This window comes from Pempheris klunzingeri, chromosome 15, assembly GCF_042242105.1.
Source record: "Pempheris klunzingeri isolate RE-2024b chromosome 15, fPemKlu1.hap1, whole genome shotgun sequence".
In the NCBI taxonomy this organism is placed as follows: Eukaryota; Metazoa; Chordata; class Actinopteri; order Acropomatiformes; family Pempheridae; genus Pempheris; species Pempheris klunzingeri.
In genome coordinates, this window is record NC_092026.1 from 6,795,520 (window position 1) to 6,813,162 (window position 17,643).

The 17,643-nt window shown below is 40.3% G+C and overlaps 2 protein-coding genes across 3 annotated transcripts; one reads left to right on the forward strand and one right to left on the reverse strand.

Moving 5' to 3' along the window:
* Window positions 1-2,584: 2,584 nt before the first annotated feature.
* On the reverse strand, window positions 2,585-7,112 carry rnf126 (ring finger protein 126). Its single transcript, XM_070845085.1, has 9 exons — window positions 7,011-7,112; window positions 5,950-6,008; window positions 5,804-5,864; window positions 5,477-5,715; window positions 4,982-5,050; window positions 4,799-4,868; window positions 4,586-4,679; window positions 4,175-4,290; window positions 2,585-3,747 (listed from the first exon to the last, which is right to left on the reverse strand). The coding sequence occupies exons 1-9, from the start codon at window positions 7,083-7,085 to the stop codon at window positions 3,595-3,597; spliced, it is 936 nt and encodes a 311-aa protein (XP_070701186.1). The 5' UTR covers window positions 7,086-7,112; the 3' UTR covers window positions 2,585-3,594.
* Window positions 7,113-8,232: 1,120 nt separating this feature from the next.
* Window positions 8,233-16,740, forward strand: sugp1 (SURP and G patch domain containing 1). Of its 2 annotated transcripts, none has more exons than XM_070845527.1 (14): window positions 8,233-8,332; window positions 8,895-9,063; window positions 9,176-9,279; window positions 9,705-9,953; window positions 10,042-10,174; window positions 10,269-10,369; window positions 12,260-12,383; window positions 12,485-12,813; window positions 13,194-13,300; window positions 13,431-13,608; window positions 13,743-13,849; window positions 14,889-15,034; window positions 15,962-16,091; window positions 16,263-16,740. In XM_070845527.1, the coding sequence occupies exons 1-14, from the start codon at window positions 8,314-8,316 to the stop codon at window positions 16,287-16,289; spliced, it is 1,923 nt and encodes a 640-aa protein (XP_070701628.1). In that variant the 5' UTR covers window positions 8,233-8,313; the 3' UTR covers window positions 16,290-16,740. The 2 variants fall into 2 exon arrangements, with proteins under 2 accessions (XP_070701628.1, XP_070701629.1); XM_070845528.1 differs by having other exon boundaries at window positions 10,051-10,174.
* The last annotated feature ends 903 nt before the right edge of the window (window positions 16,741-17,643 follow it).

The window sequence follows — 17,643 nt, forward strand, 5'->3', positions numbered from 1 at the left end:
CCCTAGCGGCCACATAGGGGTGGCACAGAAGGTGAAAAACGTTCACTATTGTGTGACTCTGACACACCAGTGTCAAATTTTGTCAAAGGCACGTGGTCAGTGGTGCCCACCAGAAACAGGAACAGGCCCACAGTCTAGATCTGCAGTATCTACAAGAAGGAGCACTCACTGCTACACGTGTCGCCTCAAAGGTGTCCTTTGGGTGCCTCCAAGAGAACACACCGTACCTTCCACCTCTGACGAAGCACAGTTTTTACATCAAAGCACTTTAGATTGATCTGATCTTCTTAGTTTAGCTGTACAGATGACAACGGCACAAATGTGAACAAGGATACACAAAGCAACAAACATATAAGCTGTTTTGGAACTGTGCATTCTTGGTCCATATTTTCTCCTTATGTGCCTGAGAAACACCAAAGAGACACCGAGGAGTCACCAGTTGGCAAAACAAACATGCTTTAACTTTCAGAGGCAGAGTTCGGTCAGCCTCTGCATAATCAGTGCAGACTCTACCTGGAACAAGGGTCAACATGCACAGCAGAAGTATTTATGTGGTGCACACACTGGCAGAAGGATGCTGTTGCACTCAGATGCAGGTTCAGCATCACTGGTGGACAATTTGCTGCTCTGGTTTCAGGTATGAGCATAAAACAGCTGGCTCCACAATTGAAGTGCAGAAGCCCAAATTATTCCTGGTGGAAAGAATTACATTATTATTATATATAAGACAGCCTGAGTGTCTGTTCGTGCTCGTGGCAAAAGCAACAGAGCGTTATTCCTGCACATCGAGGATGTGGGTCATGATAATCGAGTGCTTTGTCACTTGAGAAGCGATAAAGCAGCTAGCCTATTTTCTTTGATCTAGTTCTGGTTTAGTCTAATTTTGGTCATGTGTGAAAGATAGCTTGGTTTTTCACACAAACCCTCACACGGGCCAACTTATCGATGGCAATATGACAACATAACTGGTGCCAATGTCTGAAGTATTCCCTGAAAAAGGAAAAAAAAAAGAAAAGAAAAATCAGCTCCATGTTGGGATTGAATCTTCTTAATGCACGTCTTACCTTTTGACATCAGTGATGGGAATTCATTCAAGCTCCATCTCTCTCTCCCCCTCCCCTCTTCCTCTCTCTGCCATCCTCCCTCCACTTCATTAGCCAAAACTGTACAGCTGCACCAAGGTTCACTTTAATTTCCTGGCAGGGTGATGCAGCTCTGTGACGCTCTCAGACAGTTTGCAACAAATGACAGAAAGACGCAGCTATTCACTAAAAATGGCAATAAAATGAAAACAAGTGTTAAACTCCAGACAAGTGGTGAAGCGGAGGTGTGAATGCCCCAGAAACATGTTACAATACGACACAGGAGCTAAAAGGGTTTACACATTAATCAGAACGAAGAGTGTTAACCTATATAGGGAAGATTAAATGATGGCCGTATTGGTGTGGAGCAAAAGACACAAAAGGTCCTGATCTGGGAAAAATAAATGAGAAGAAAATTAAGAATCACCTAACCTTCATGTCTTTCCCAGTTAAAACAAATGATGCCAGAAATCCACAACCAGAGCCTCTGTTCTGTAAAGCTCATATTCAAATAAATTAAAACCAACCTAACAGGTTTTGAATTTGCAGCAGGTGGCAACACCTCATTTATTCACACTGGCAACTTTCAGGCCATTGCGAATATAAATTCAATTTGTTATTTCTGTTTATTTGAATATGAAAACCTCACAGTCGCTGGTCTGGTGACTCAGCCACCACCTGTTTGTTCATTATCACAATACATTTCCTGGGCTCGCTGTGAATGTCTGACGAGTATGTCTTTGTAGTACTTTTATCACCGAAATGCGAGACTGGCACACTGCCACAAAAGTGGCACAAAGGTACTTGAAGGCTTAATTTCAATCAACATTAATTTTGATTTGGAATTTTGGAAGTTCTCATATTTCTGCATGTGCCATGCCAATGAGTGAGCACGTACTATAACAGAGCCCCAATGGAACGCAGCCATCATTAATGGTACCTATTCAACCTGTGCTTTTTCTGCTTTAATGAGTCGAAAACCAGTGGTGATTTAGATATTTCCTTCAAAAGGGGGCGAATGCATACGCAAACAAGTATTTTGTATTTGTCAGTAACTTAGATAACTTTGTACAAGTCTGCCTTCACGGTGACACCGAAAGGCCTTCGTGAAACGATCAGTCAGAAAGGCCATATTATATCTAATTTAATTTAAATGTTGTAAGGCAATAAAACATGAAAACTTCCAAGGTGGGGGGGTGTGTTCCTAAAGACACTGTAGACTTTAGTGCCACTGATGCAATCAAGAGTTGTTATGATCCAACAGCCACTTTAACACTTGATCAGTAGTACATGACAGGTTCAGTGTGTAAAAACATGGTTACCATGTGTTCAAAGAGACAGTCCTGGCCAAGTCCTGTTTACTTCCTCCTCCTCTCCTTGGTAGAACTGTCGTCTTTGTCCTGATTTAAAAACAACTGGGAATATTAAATGTGTGAGATTTAACACTGTTGCAAAGTGGGATAACATTTTGAAACTGCACATTATCACCAAAAACTTCCAAATTGATTTGTTTTAGCACTTTATTGTGACTGTACGAAAAATCAGTAAATAAAATAATAAACACTTGTTTTGTGAAACACATTTTGGTCAGTTCCATAGAGGTAAGATGATCCCATGCCTTTTTTATGAGTCTTTTTCCTTTTGCATTGCTCAATTTGTATCTTGGGCAAGGTCTCAATAAATAAGTAGGTTTGCGAATTTTTCACTTGAGGAATAAAAATGTGTCCACTGTTGAGCTGTGTGGATCTTTACCTTGTCAAGATACACCAAGTACACTGGATCAAGCTTTAATAAAAAGAGAATCTAATAAAAAGAAAAAAAAAAAACAAGTCTTAAAAGACTTATTCAATGCAAAAATGTGAAAAATACTTTTTTTTCTTTTCAGTAGTTTACCCAAATTCACATTCTCAACATCAATTTTGTGCAAAATAAAAAAAACAAAAAGGTGCAAATAAATAAAAATCAGATGCATACACTCAGTTTCCTTTTCACAAAGTTTTAGTTTGATCCATTAGCTGTACAGTGGCTGACTGTTCAAAATGAGTTCTCTATCTACACATCTATGTACTCTGCACCACCACAGGAAATGTTTTTAAAAAAGATCGTTTCGTCTTTTAAATATAAAATGTGTCCCGGCCTCGTGGCAAAGACATGTCTCCATCAAAAAGCAGTCCACTCTGACTCAAACGCTGCTCCACTTCTGGTCACAATCCCACTTTCATTATTATTATTCACATCCTCTCTGAATCCGCCTTCAACACTTCCCAGTCTCACCTCCTCAAATACTCAGCAACAATAGCAGCAGGAGCTGGACCCAGCGTCCGATCAGCACAGGGGGAGGAATGATGACTAACAGTCAGTAACAGATTCAGAGTTCACCTTGACTCATGTCGTCCCCTTGAATTGAGACAGACGACTGACCTGGTCTCAGCTGTGGAGAGGAGCCGTTGGGTCTCGTTTTGACGCTTGTTGTGAGGTTTTTCAGATGTGAGGTGGCGGTGATGGTGAAGATCTATGAGTTGCTGGCAGCATTCTCATTGCTAGGTGAGCTGGGGGAAGAAGAGGATGAGGAGGAGGGAGAGAAGTTCATTCCTGATAACCCCGGTGGGTCTGTGGCTGTGTTCTGTCCGCTAAGGCTCTTCCTGCACACAGGACACGTGTCATGCTGTGGGAAACAAAGAAAAATGAGGCTCAGGTAAAAACTCAGCTTAGCAATAAGAAAACACAGCCTGTGTCCAAGCAAAGTTATGCAAAGAACTTTTCCTCATTCAAATGTAAAAAAACCCCCCAGAAAGTTCAAATGTACTTCGTCAACCTAGCAGCTTTAACTAGGAGCACCAGAAGAACACTTCTTTTCTCTTTTTGCTCACTGAGACATCGTCACTATCAATAAATTAAACCGAATCTTCTAGCTGTTGTTTATTTGCGTCGTTTTTGAGTTCACTTGATTGCATCGTGCTGCGATAAGAATGAGTATGAATTTTTTTTTTTTAAACGGTCACAGACAAATCTTGTTGTAGCAGATAAGTCAAGTCAACTTCTGATATCAACCATGTGGATCTGTTTGGTTCATCCTTGTTAGATATACATACCTGTTCCAGCCATGGTACTATACAGTCATTGTGAAACAAATGATTGCATGGCAGTTGTCTAACATTCTCCTCAACGCTGTAGTCTTCTTTGCACACAGGGCACTCTAAACCAGCACCTGCAAGAACAGAAAGTGACATACTGTCTGTGTGTGTGTATGTGTATGTTTGTCAGCTGCATCAGCTGCATAGAAATCTTAAAGGAAAATGCCAAAAACAATTTCAGAGAGAGATTATTGTCAGCTATAATCTCTAGAAGAAAATACTCTATTGAATTGGCCTAAGGGCCTTTTCATAGAGACATATATGTCATTACAACCTATCTAACCCTTTGCAGTCAGTACAAACAACAACACTGACCAAAAGGAAAACTGAGTGAGAAACTGTAAGTGAGTCTGAGACACGTGGACTTACCAACATGTTCCTCTGTAATGGAGATGGTGGGTAAACTCTTTATCCTTTCTCTGTCTGCAGGCGGGGGACCTGTGTTTTCAAACTGGTTCAACAACTGAGAGAGAAAAACAGCAGACCCTCAACAAAGAGCTTTTAGATATTCTCCAATATCTAACTAAACTATATCTCAACACCACTTTCATGTTTAAAAAAAAAACAACACACTTTTTATACCTGTGTAATGATAGCATCAAGACCATTAGCGCCCCAGGCGTAGTCCATTGGATTGGAATGAAGCATACCCCTGCAAGATAAGAAGGTAGTCAACAAAACAAGAAGATTTCAGACGGAAAACATCATTTTACTTAGTGATATGAAACAAGTAAACAAACATGCATCACAGTTTCTTTTACTTACCATGGTCCCATCCCGATATTTGGCATGGCTGTAGGTGCTATGATTCCGTTTACTAGCTGCTGGATAATTCTGTATCCAAAAAAAACCAACACTTTCAACAAGCATTTGCTGAATCAATCTGAGAAATTCAACTTGTCTTCTTACCTAAACTGAACAAATGGTGGATATCTGCTGTTTTGTATTTATAAAAATAGTGAGCCAAATCCAAAGATCCAGTAATACTAGATATTTTGTTTTTTTGATACTTTTTAAATGAGTAGTATGCATTTGGTATGAGGCATAACATCAGCTTGTGTTATTTTTACTGCATTATGTTTAGATTAATGTGAAAACATCACTCCACCATATCCTAAAACGAGGAATAGTATTGTTTATGTATTTTCTACCATAACATGTAAAGCAGGTATAACTCACACAAAAAGAAGCAAACATTTTACCCGTATGCTCGTGTCCCACAACAACCTCTCATACACTCTGCTGCTGAAAATATCTCACCCCTCTAATGTGGGCACTCCTTCATGGCGCGTACCCTGACGTCGAGGAACATGTCGCCCCCGTGGTTGCCGCGCACTGTATCGTTGCCGTGATGCCATTTCCCTTTCTCTCCTGTTTTCAGTCTCTCGGTTGTCCTCTGTGGGTAGTCGCGTTCGAAGGTCGAAGTTTTCATCAAAAATCCCAAGGGCGAACGGACCGTACCCGGAGGGAAAAGTGAACAAATGTTGGTGATCCATGTTCTAGTAGAAAAGAAAGAGGCAATGTCAAATCATTACGCAGGCTGCAAAATGCTTTCCTGGACCAGCCGATTTGAAAAGTCACACTGACCTCAAAAGCTGGGCGGCTCTGATCACTGGTGGAGGACGTGGATGCGGACCCATTTTCAGTACTGCACAAACACAGTGGTGAAAACAGTGAAAAGCTAAGACTCACAAATCCACTTAAACATCATGACACACAATAATCCTCCTTACCTTCTCTCCTCGGGTAGTTCCTCGATAAAGCCAGATTCACAGCGAGGGCAGGTGTAGTCCTACAATGAAAATACAGATGTGAATATCTAGTATGTATACACCATAACTATCACACACACAGTTCATTGGGGTCATACAGTTTAGAGTGTTTATAGCCATTTTGGAGGCCTTGTGCTGCTGTTGAATTGTATTGTATTACACTGAGAGGTGTTTCTAATATTTAGTCCACCATCACTGATATAAACATGTGGGAAAAAATAGTACTGTCTTGGTATTAGACAATACAATTAAACAGCACCACAAGCTGCAGCCTCCATATATGAATAAAACATTTTGAGCACTCAGAATTAGAAAATATGATCTCCTGAGCTGTCACACAGGTAAGCAGCTGACTGACTGTCAATAAAGTAACTGTTACTGTAACATTCAAGAAGCTTCCCATGAATGGATTGACAACAGACTGCTGTGGCAGGCAAGCGTGCTGTTGCCACAACAGCAATGTTGACTGACTGAGACTGGCTCTGGATAGAAGACATATTGTGAAAGTTTTACTTCTCTTTGCGCTACAACCACAATAACCCAACATGGGGGGATAATGGGGGGAGAGAGAAATTTCGACGTTACGGTTTTTCCCCCCATATTTCAGCTGACTGGAGGTCAATAAATCAAACCCAAAACCTCTGACAGAACCGAAACCTGTTTCTAAAAAAATGAACCTTCCCTTTCTTCTGTTAGCCTGCTTGCTGATGTTTAACGCCACCACTATGAGACATGACAAGCTGTTAAGATGGGCTCTGTCTAGCTGCCATCACACCGCGACACAGCTGAAATTACATGTCTAAAACACAAGATCAAAGCGCCAGTGTACCATCCAACTTAATTACAACCACTTGACTGTCACTCCGGACCGTTGTTGCCTATGGGGATGGCTAACTAGCGTAGCTAAACAGCAGCAGTGAGTCGACGTGACTGGGTGTGCGCCAAAAATACATGAAACCAAAACAAGCCCAAATATTATTTTACATTCTTCAAGAAGGCGAATGTGTCTGGTGGGTCCTTACCGGTAAACGCGGACTAATCTCTGCTGAACACCGGTGACAAAAAAACCGGCAGGGCCGTGGGGGAGCTTCAGCCATTTCTACGCAGGAGACCAGTTCGTACGGTGCGGACGGGAAGCTACAAGGGACAAAAAAACCCTGACTTTTGCTGTGTGAAAGAGACGGTGGAAACGGAAATGTACGAGAGCCAACGTAACGTTACCATGGCAGCTAGACAAAATGAGCAAGGAGGACACTTCCGGTTTGATATTTACTATAAAATAAAAGCGAGAAAGTGTAACATTAAAACATGATTTAACTATGTGTGACATTCAAAATTGCTGATTCAGACGAAAGTTAGTTTCATTATAATAATTATATATGTTTTTGAAATGAAGAGGCCACAGACAGTGTATTATGCGGAACAGAAGTAATATAGAATACTACAACTAATTTGGATACTGTATTGTCTTTCTGTACTTGCTCTTCCATTGGATGTCAGCACTTTCCATAAGACTTGTATTTAAATATCCCAGTGTTTGAAAAGAATCAGACCAATTCTGAGACAGCAGTGCAATCAGGACAGTGCTATTAGTGTGGTGTTGAATGTTTTAATTACGTACATCTGTAAAATCTTGTGCAATTCAAATATGTTACCCCTGCAATAAATCTCCGGTGCAATCAATTTTAGTTTAGTGAAGTTGAAACTGCGTCTGCAAGGTGCCATTCTGGTTATGTTTTGTCCACTTCTATTCATACACATGATGGAGACAAACCACTAGAAATATCTCTTTATATAATGCTATTCAGTACAACTCCACTGCACTAATGGTGTCATAAACTTCACAAAGACCTGGTTTTATTGCAGGGCTATTGTATTTATTACATTACATGTTGTTTGTGGGACAGTACTGGGGGGAAACTGTACAGTATTAATGTTTTCTCAGTGTTTTCCTTTGGGGATGTCATAGTAGACAACACTGGGGTCAGATGATGCTGTGGTATCAATAGCAAAGCTCTCAAGAAGTAATTTCAGGGACTTGGGGGGAAATGTTGGAATATTGAATGCATTACAATTACTAGAGTTGTTAATATGTGGTACAGACTAAAAATGCAGTATATACCCAATATATATATATATATATATATACTAGATAGATGTGGTATGTGGTAATTGGTAGAGATGATGCTTTTATTCTGGAAAACCTACTAGCGGAAGTATTATTTTTACCAGACAGGAGTCAGCTACCAGCTACGGTAGCAGCTAAGGCCCCATTGTAGTCTGTTGGCGTTGTTTTCGCAATATATTTTCCCTCCTGCCACGATCATGGAGTCCAGCGATGCAGGTAAGTCCATATGAATTTTACTGATATGCTATCGCTAAATATGTCGCAGCTGCCTGCTGTAAACACTGAAGTTATCCAGTAAAGCCGTTAACGTTAGCAAGCTAACCTAGCTTATGTAGGGAAGCTAAGCTAGCTAGCTGACGAGTAGGCTAAACTAGGTACTCAGTGATCAGTAAGACGATTTGATTTTGATATACTAAATATATATAGAAAATTCAACAAGCACCAGACTTGCCTTTGATTTGCAACCTATAATATCCATATTTAATGACATGGATGCCATTTTCTCCCACTCCAAAATAAAAACAGCAGTTTAAAAAGTTGTTTTGGTTGTTTGATTTATTGAAGCTCTCTAGTTTGCTGGGCTTCAGTGGAAAGTTGGAATATTATATATCAGTATACTGCACTTATCTACCTTTAAGAAGTTGAACCCCAACTTTCATAGGATGCATATCAAAACATGTCATTGTAACTTGAGCTGTATGAACAACCAGCTCCACTGCTCTATAGCGAGCTTATTGATGATCAATATTGTATTTTGCTTTTATTTTTTGTGTTTTAGGGAGAGGAGGATGGAAGTCAAAGCTTGTCCAGCCACAGAAAAACAAGACAAACATGAATATTCTCCGTCAAGAGAAACTGATAGCTCAGAAAAAGAAGGAGATTGAGGCCAGGATGGCAGAGCAAGCAAAAAATCATGTGCAACCCACAAGCAAACCCCTGCCTCCAAGGTAACAATATAGTTATGGACCTGATACTGTCATGCAAAGAGTTTACACATGGAAGTACGGTGACATTGACTTGGAATCATTACATATATTTTGTCTTTTCTGATCCCAATAGTTCTCCCAGTCTTCAAGGATCTTCCTCAAACAAATTTGCGAATGATGGAAGCTTCTTACAGCAGTTCATGAAGATGCAAAAAGATAAACCCAACAATATGTCTGGTTAGTACCTTGAGCACAGTCCTGACCAAAGTTGTCATGTTTTTGTCATGTACTTATCACATATAATATATGACTGTGCTGTTGTATAGTGACACAGTGCACAGCAACAAGTACACTGGAACACAGAATAATTGCTGTGACTTTATGGTTGTGGTTCATGTTAAAGACAGAGAAAGAGGCTTCAGGCTGTCTACAATCGGTCCCTGACAGCTGTGCACTTTGTGGGGTTGTGGGAGGACATCCTGACCCAGGGAAACAGATTTAGAACTGGGACCTTGAACATTTCCTCACATTACTTACTCGTGTTGGTTACCTGCCAAATTCACTGGTTGAGACCCTTACCATGTGTAACACAAAAATAATAGCATGTACCTGAAGGCTTGTACAATTTTTTTTAATTGTTACCTGTTTTATATTCTTTATAGGTTCAAGTAGGGATACCAAAACTCCCTCAACCCCAACTTCATCACCAGGAGGAAGCGCACAGCAAAAAAAGAGCATCCTTGTTGGCAAACGGCCTGGCCTTGGAGTCAGTAGCATGCTTAGTCAGTTCAAGAGCTACGCACAGTCCAAGAAGAATCCAGTTCTCAACCAGAGGCCAAGTGTATTTTGTTCTCCGGATGATGAAGATGAGGAAGACGAGGCTGATTACTCCAAATTCTTAGATATGAAAGGTAATTCAGGGCCTGTGTTTTTCACTGTATCTCTGGACAACTCCATGGCTTGGACATTTCAGTGCATCCAGGGTAAATGTACTCATAGCCTGCTTAGTCTCTCCCCCAGAGGATACAGACACCAGACTCATTATTGACAAGATGGCCTCCTTTGTGGCGGAGGGAGGACCTGAGCTAGAGAGAAAGGCCAGGGAAGACTACAAGGACAATCCTGTTTTTTCGTAAGTTTAAAGGACATTGCAGCTCATCCAGATTTATTTACATGTACGGTATTTACAGACTCTTTTGGTTTCAACTATTATCCTTGCCTTTCAGATTTTTATATGATAAGAGCAGCATGGAGTATCTCTACTTCAAAAACAGAGTTGCAAAAATGAGAAAGGATTTACTGAGACCTGAGAATGCATCTGATAATGGTAAGATTACGTCTTCTCACAGTCTGACTTTTGTCTCTGTTTTCTTTGTCTCACCTTGCCTCTCAAAAACACTGAAATATATTTGTGAAAGGGGGGAGGCAGTATGTCAGTGCTTAATCTACTGGTAATACCTATTTGAGTCCCAGCAATGTTGTTTCCTATGAACTTCTATGATTGACATGTCATCTATAGGCCTAGTTGATAAAATTCAACTTGGTAGTTGAGAGTTGCATGCTGGGCAATTTGAGTAATCACCATAATGGGCAAATTAATCTTCAAAAACTGGAAATGGCTAGAATAGCTTCTTGTTAACGCAGAGAGGTGATCCTTGAGTCTAAGTCACTGTAATGCCTTAACTAAATCATGCAACCTTTCTTCATTAGCATAATATGTAAAGTAAAAATATGAGATTTAGAACATTAATATAGCATTAAATAACTATTTGCTATGTAAAGAATATAGTAAGCTCATGGGAAGATGTCCTATAGATGGCATTTCACTCATAAAAGTTCACAGGAAATAACCTAACTGGGTCCAATAGATGTCCAGTCGACTAATAGCTTCATCACTTTCAATCATAGTTACCAGTTATCACAATATGATTCCATAGCAGGGCTGCACGATTATGGCCAAAATGACAGTCTCTGTTATTTTGATTGATATTGAGGTGACAAATTTCATGCACTTCTGCATATGTTTTGTTCCTGCTTACCATCACTTGCCCTAAATATGAAATACTTAAAATAAATGATGCTTTCTAGGGACAGGCTCTTGGCCTTGGTTGTCCTTTTGTCTGCCTGCTGCTCTGTTACTCTTCTACTCTGGATCGCCTGCGGCTTAGCTGTTACATTAGGGAGTACTTGATTTGATATGCAGAGGAGATTTCTATGAGCAGAGCACACATTTATAACGTAAACATCGCAGTCGGTCATGCTCATTTAATTGTGGGAAACCAAGATTGGGATTGAGATTAATATTAGATTAAGTGTGCAGCCCTACATTTACAGATATGACGATGAATTTTACCAGCAATTAATTCATGTGTAGACATTCACACCCAAGTCAGGATACTGTACTTTAAAGCCTTCCCTCACAGACACTTTGGATAGTGTCATGTATGGTAACTGTAAGAGGATTCACCTACAACTGACTAGTTATGGTGAACTTGAATACATTGTTTACTGCTGATGTCATACAGCACTGGACATTTCAGCTGGATAAATCGTGATTCTCAGCAGCGAGTGTACTGTCACCAGCTAGAGTCACTGTGCCGTTCATAGCGTTTTCTCACACTACAGCACAAATAAAGGACCAATTCAGCTTTCCCTGTTAACTGGAAACTTTTACCTGATTGCATGGGTGGAAGTATCCCTTACTGTCCTTGTCACTGAAATGTAATAATGTACTCATATGATTGTCTGACTTGATTGAAACTGTGTTATTGACAGAAGTTTGTAAGTGGAAGAAAGACTAAAGAAGTCATTACTTCTTAAGATTTTCTCTTATTCTCTTGTGTTTTAATAAGCCATATTTGTTTTTAGATTGGACATTTGAGCACTTCAAATTTTGCCTGATTTAATCACTGAAGGATTTTTACTGTAGACAATAGAGTCTAGTCTTGAATTATGCTTAATATTATACATGCAAATACAAGTTTCACAATGAAGGCATACTGTATGTGGTGGAGCCTCTCTGGGCTTCATAGTTTTAATTTATTTACAGGAAAAGCCTCACATCCATACAGTTCCCTATTCACCACCCCTGTCCCCTTGCTCCTCCTTCCTCTTCTTATCCCCTATTGGCTCTAGACTGATGGTGTGTGAGGGCCAGTTGAGTACGGTACAGTAGTAGAATATGAATTGAGTCCCAGTACTGATAGGCTGCTTAAAGTCTCCCCCCCAGTGGACGTGGAAACCCAGCTGATGGCTGAGAAGCTGGCCCGGTTTGTGGCGGAGGGTGGACCCGACATGGAAGCCATCGCTGCTGAGCGCAACCGAGACAATCCTGCCTTCAGGTCAGTCACTGCATATGTAATTGTGTTTCCATATCTTTACACTTGGGTAGTTTTTGCTGTGTCATTCACCTCACACGACATATCTACTGTCTGTCCTTCAGCTTTTTATGTGACCACCAAAATCCAGCCCACCGCTTCTACAAAGAGAGATTACGGGAGTATCGTGCCGCAGCCTCTCGGAGCTCATCACCTCCGGCAGCAGAGTCGAGGACAGACCTTCAGCGACCAGCTGCACCGCCGTTAGCAGGATTCTCTGCACCGCTGAACCTTACTTCTGTCCCCCACGTTCAGGAGGCAGAAACTCCACCTGTCAAACGGAAGAGGAAGAGCAGATGGGGGTCTGAGGATGACAAAGTCGAGTTGCCCATTCCTCCCATCATCGTTCCTCAGGAGATTAATGTCCCAGACCCCAACACACCCTCCCTCTCTGGTACATGAAGCTGTGGTTTACATGTCGTAAACATGTGCACATATGCCTCTTGTTTGTTCTTATGGGGCATGAAAATAACTGATATAAAACTTAAACATGGGGCATCCTTTTAGAAGGAAGTATGTTTTTGAGCTGATACCATTGTATGTTCTCCAAACCATCCATGCTAATACCAATATGCAGCTTTGAAGGGGTCATAAAAGATATTATCATTATTACTAAGGAATTGGTACAGTTATCAATATACATATTAATAAAAAATACTCAAAATATCACTTTTTAAATAGCCATAATTTTTAAATCACACTTTTAATTTTCTGTTTTGTTCAATCTAATAATTGATTGATAAATATTTGTGATTGTGGTGATGCTTATTTCAGCCCAGGAGCTGAGAGGTCTTGGTTATAAGAAGGGGAAGCCTCTTGGTCTGGTAGGAGTGACAGAACTATCTGAGGACCAGAAGAAACAACTCAAAGAACAACAAGAGGTATGACAATGCCAACTCAATATGTTCATTACATGGAATTAACATCTGATAACTCAATCACACCAGAAATTCAGGATTATTGAATTGTGTTGCTCACTTTGTGTGTCTGTGTGTGCTGTTCACTCTGTAGATGCAGGAGATGTATGATATGATCATGAAGCACAAGCGTGCAATGGCAGAGATGCAGATGATGTGGGAGAAGGCCATAAGAGAGCACCAACAAGAATATGACAGTGATGAAGAGGTGGACCAGCAGGCAGGCACCTGGGAACACCGATTCCGAAAGATGGAGATGGAGAAGACCCGAGGTAAGGTTGACCATCCGTATGGAAAACGTTCCTTTGCAGTACTAGCAGCTGTTGATGCTTTATAATTAGCTCTTATCCAAGTAAAATTATCAAATGTTACAGTAGAAAAAACATTCTTTTATGCACTTTTCCAGAGTGGGCAGAATCTCTGACAGAAATGGGTAAAGGGAAACATTTTATTGGTGACTTCCTGCCCCCAGAGGAGCTGGAAAAGTTCATGGAGACCTTCAAGGCACTCAAGGTCAGTTTTTGATTCGGAGAAAATTCAATTTCACCACCTCTCTGCCGGATCTCTTCAGAGTACAGAAGAAACTTGTTTCATTCTCCTAAGTGTTACTTGTAGCGGATAATGGCTATTAAATGTCTGCTAGTCTACAGAAAGGCCGTACACAATTTAGTAGGATCAGGGTCAAATGGAAATGTCTGTAAACAGGATTGTAATCATTCATCCATGCCTCTGTTTTCAAGCTGCTTATCCAGGTCAGGGGCACGGTGGTTACAACCAGCAGAGCAACCCAGACGTCACATTTCCCTGCAAATTCCTCTAGCTCCTCCTGAGTGATCCCCAGGAGGAGACTGTAATTGCCATTGTTTGAAAGTAATTTTAACTTCATTTGGCACTGTTGGCAATGTGGAAGCCACATTTTTAAATCCCTCTCCATAAGATGAAAAACGGCACCGTATGTCAATAGAGAGTCATAATGTAAAGCAAATTCACTGCCAGAGTCAAGAGTCACATAAGACTCAAGATGATAATTGTTTAATGCCACACAGAAAACCATTTGAGTGTAAAGGTAAATGAAAAGCCTTTCTGGGGGAAAAAAACCTGATTAGTACTTGCCGTTTTTGCAGATTGTATTTAGTGAAGGCCAGTGTGGAGTAATGTGGAGACACATTGACCCTGCTGTACTGAGCTGACTCAGCTCATAGGCAGTGGCCATTCTTCTCCAGTTTAATCCATCAAATAATGGAGGAAATCATGCTTCACATATGATAAGTTAGTAATCAATAATCTCCCCACCCTCCTCTTCTCTCTTCTGTCTGTGCACGTGACAGACTCGCTCAGGATTATAAGCTTAGTCTCCTTTTAAATTGCTTAACAGTTATTTTCAGTTGAACATACCTGCGTGATATTTTACAACACCGTCCTGTGTGTTATGGTCTCTACAGCAAATTTTATTCTGAAACGTTCCTAGTTGACACATGAAAAGATAATCATTTTTTTAAAATAAATTGTAGAAAGTGGAGAAAGTGAAATGGTGTGACTTCTTGATTTGCAGGAGGGCCGGGACCCAGACTACTCAGAGTACAAAGAGTTTAAGTTGACGGTGGAGAACCTTGGTTTCCGAATGCTTATGAAGATGGGCTGGAAGGAAGGGGAAGGCCTTGGCAGTGAAGGACAGGGCATCAAGGCTCCCGTCAACAAGTGAGCGTTCATCTTCAGTGCATTTTGTCTTTCAGTCACAGTCATAATAAAATGTACTTTAACCTTTGTGCCTTTATGTCATGATATGTACTTGTTTAACCTCTCTATGTACTACTGTAGGTATAAATACAAAGTAGAGCCACTACAACAATCATAGATTTTTGTACAATACCACTTGTCTGCCCCTCCAATTCAAATTAAGCTGTATGCCTATAGTTTAAACAGGGCACGCATAGACTAAAGGCAGCATGTGGCTCTTTTTAAGGTTTTCATCGTATCTCATGTGATCACACTGTCACATCAGATTTTTCAATCTTTTGCAACATGACCAGCATAAAAACAGTCTATTATAGTTTTGAAAAATAAAATCACTAGATTTAGAGCACTAGAGTTTTCTTAATCATTCAGCATATATTTGTGAGTGACTAAATGACTAAAAATCTTTATTTCCATGCTGCTAAGTGAGGCAACATCACTGTCTAGTTCCCTGAAATAATGGCAAAGTCAACAAGACAAAGTGCAGAGCGGAGCACACAGCAGACACAAGTGTTCTTTTCAAACAGTTGTTTAATGTCTGAAATCAAGTTTGTTTGCACAATGTGAACATAGATTTTTACTATCTCACGACAGTCTAGCTCTGTAAGTAGATCACTGTGTGCCGTCGCGGGTCTTTTGTTGGCATTTACACCTGAACAGGCCTTTTTCACAGCAGACATTTTGACTTGTCATAGTAGGAACAGTGCAGGTGTTATTAACGGCTTGAACAATGGCTTCCTTAGTGTGACCGTGAGGCAACATGCACAATACCGGAAACATGAAACACGAATTCACTTATTAATTTCATTATTACCCGTGTTTTTAAATGCTTTTTCAAAATTTCTCTGAATTTGAAAAAAAGGCCTATATTTGTCTCTGTCTTCGCTCTAGGGGAGTTACCGCTGTGAACGGAGGAGGGTTTGGAGTCGACCGTCCAGCCGAGCTCACAAAAAATGATGATGAATATGACGCTTTTAGAAAAAGGATGATGCTTGCTTACCGCTTCAGGCCCAACCCACTGGTAAAACCAGCTTCATACTGTTCACTGTTTGTTGTAGCAATATACTGAGTATTGTTGTTGTTTGTCTTAGCTGATGTGCATGTGTTATAGCATGTAGAAATCCATGCTCATGGTTCAGTAGTTCTCAACGGGGTCATGTGCTAATCTAGTGTTTCTTTTTTGTTTCCACAGAATAATCCACGGAGGCCATATTACTGATGTAGAGGACTTTTTTTTTTTGTTTAAACTTGTACTTGGCCACACCCCTGCTCGGTTGTGAAATGGACACTTGCGCAATAGACATTTTTAAAATTTAAAATGTGTATGTGGAGACTAGTAGAAAGGTGCTCCATTACGTTTAAGGGTTTTTAAAAAAAAAAAAATCCAAAAATGTTTTCTTTAAAATATTCATCACCTGTTTTGGTAAATTCCAATTTAATACTGTATCAGCTTCAAATATATAAACCTGACTTCCATAATGATTTCACTCTTCAGTTTGTGTTACCATTTTGTTCCCTTTCAAAGCCTGACTTTGCATTCCTAACTAAACAACGCAGCTCTGTATCACTAAATGATCTTCTGTATAATTCATGCATAGTAATTTTCCTCACTGCGCTGTAGCTAATATGTTTCCTTTCATTATATGCATCAGTGTTCACAATAAAAATGTCCACTTGCTGAAATGTGAAGTTCGAACTGATGTGTCTTTACTCTTGTACGCACCTGTTTATTCATTTTTTATTAGAAAATAAGTAGGAGCTAAGATAAAGTCACCTTAATATTATGTGTTAAGTGCAGGTATTCATCCGATCATGTTGATGACTGCCATCAGTATTCATTTCTGTGTGGCTCTGGGCAGCAGTGAGTGATTGAGTGGTGTTGACCAGGCTCAAGCAGAGGGGTGAGGCGGGTGACAGATAAGTGAAATCAGATCTTCAGTTTGCCATTCGCCAGGGGGGTTTACACGGGATAAATATAACTCCGAAATCCCAGCTAAGCAAGAGCCACAGTGGTGTTGGCCACAGCATCAGTCAGAGGCAACTTAAGCCACAGCAGAAAGTGAACCAAGGTGGTGTCTGGTTGGTGGCATGGTGCAGCTTCAAGTTGGGCGTAAGACTGCTGCAGGTTGTTTTTATTATGCGTTAAGCTTTTGCCACATATGTCAGAAAATTGTGAAAGATGTTGAAAAGTTAATAGAGCTTAAGGTAGAATACAACCAAAAATATAATAAAAAGTCAATTTGCCATCATGGAAGAAAGCAGCAAATCCCCATTTGTTCCTCATTTTCCAGATCTTGGTTCAATACAGTTGAAAATGGGGGTGGGGACAAAGTATGTGGCCAGCTCAATAAATGTATTTTCCCCTCATTTAACTGCTGATTATGAAAATGAAAATGTTAACATAAACACCTTTATGGAAGAAGTACTGCAGTTGTCAAGAGTTATGGTGTGTCTCCTGGGAATATACGTAATAAAAATCCCTTAAATATGAATGGGATCACATTAAATTAAATCCAAATGGCTGAATAAGGTGCTGATTAAACCCTTTATTGTCAGCACTGGACGTGTGTGTA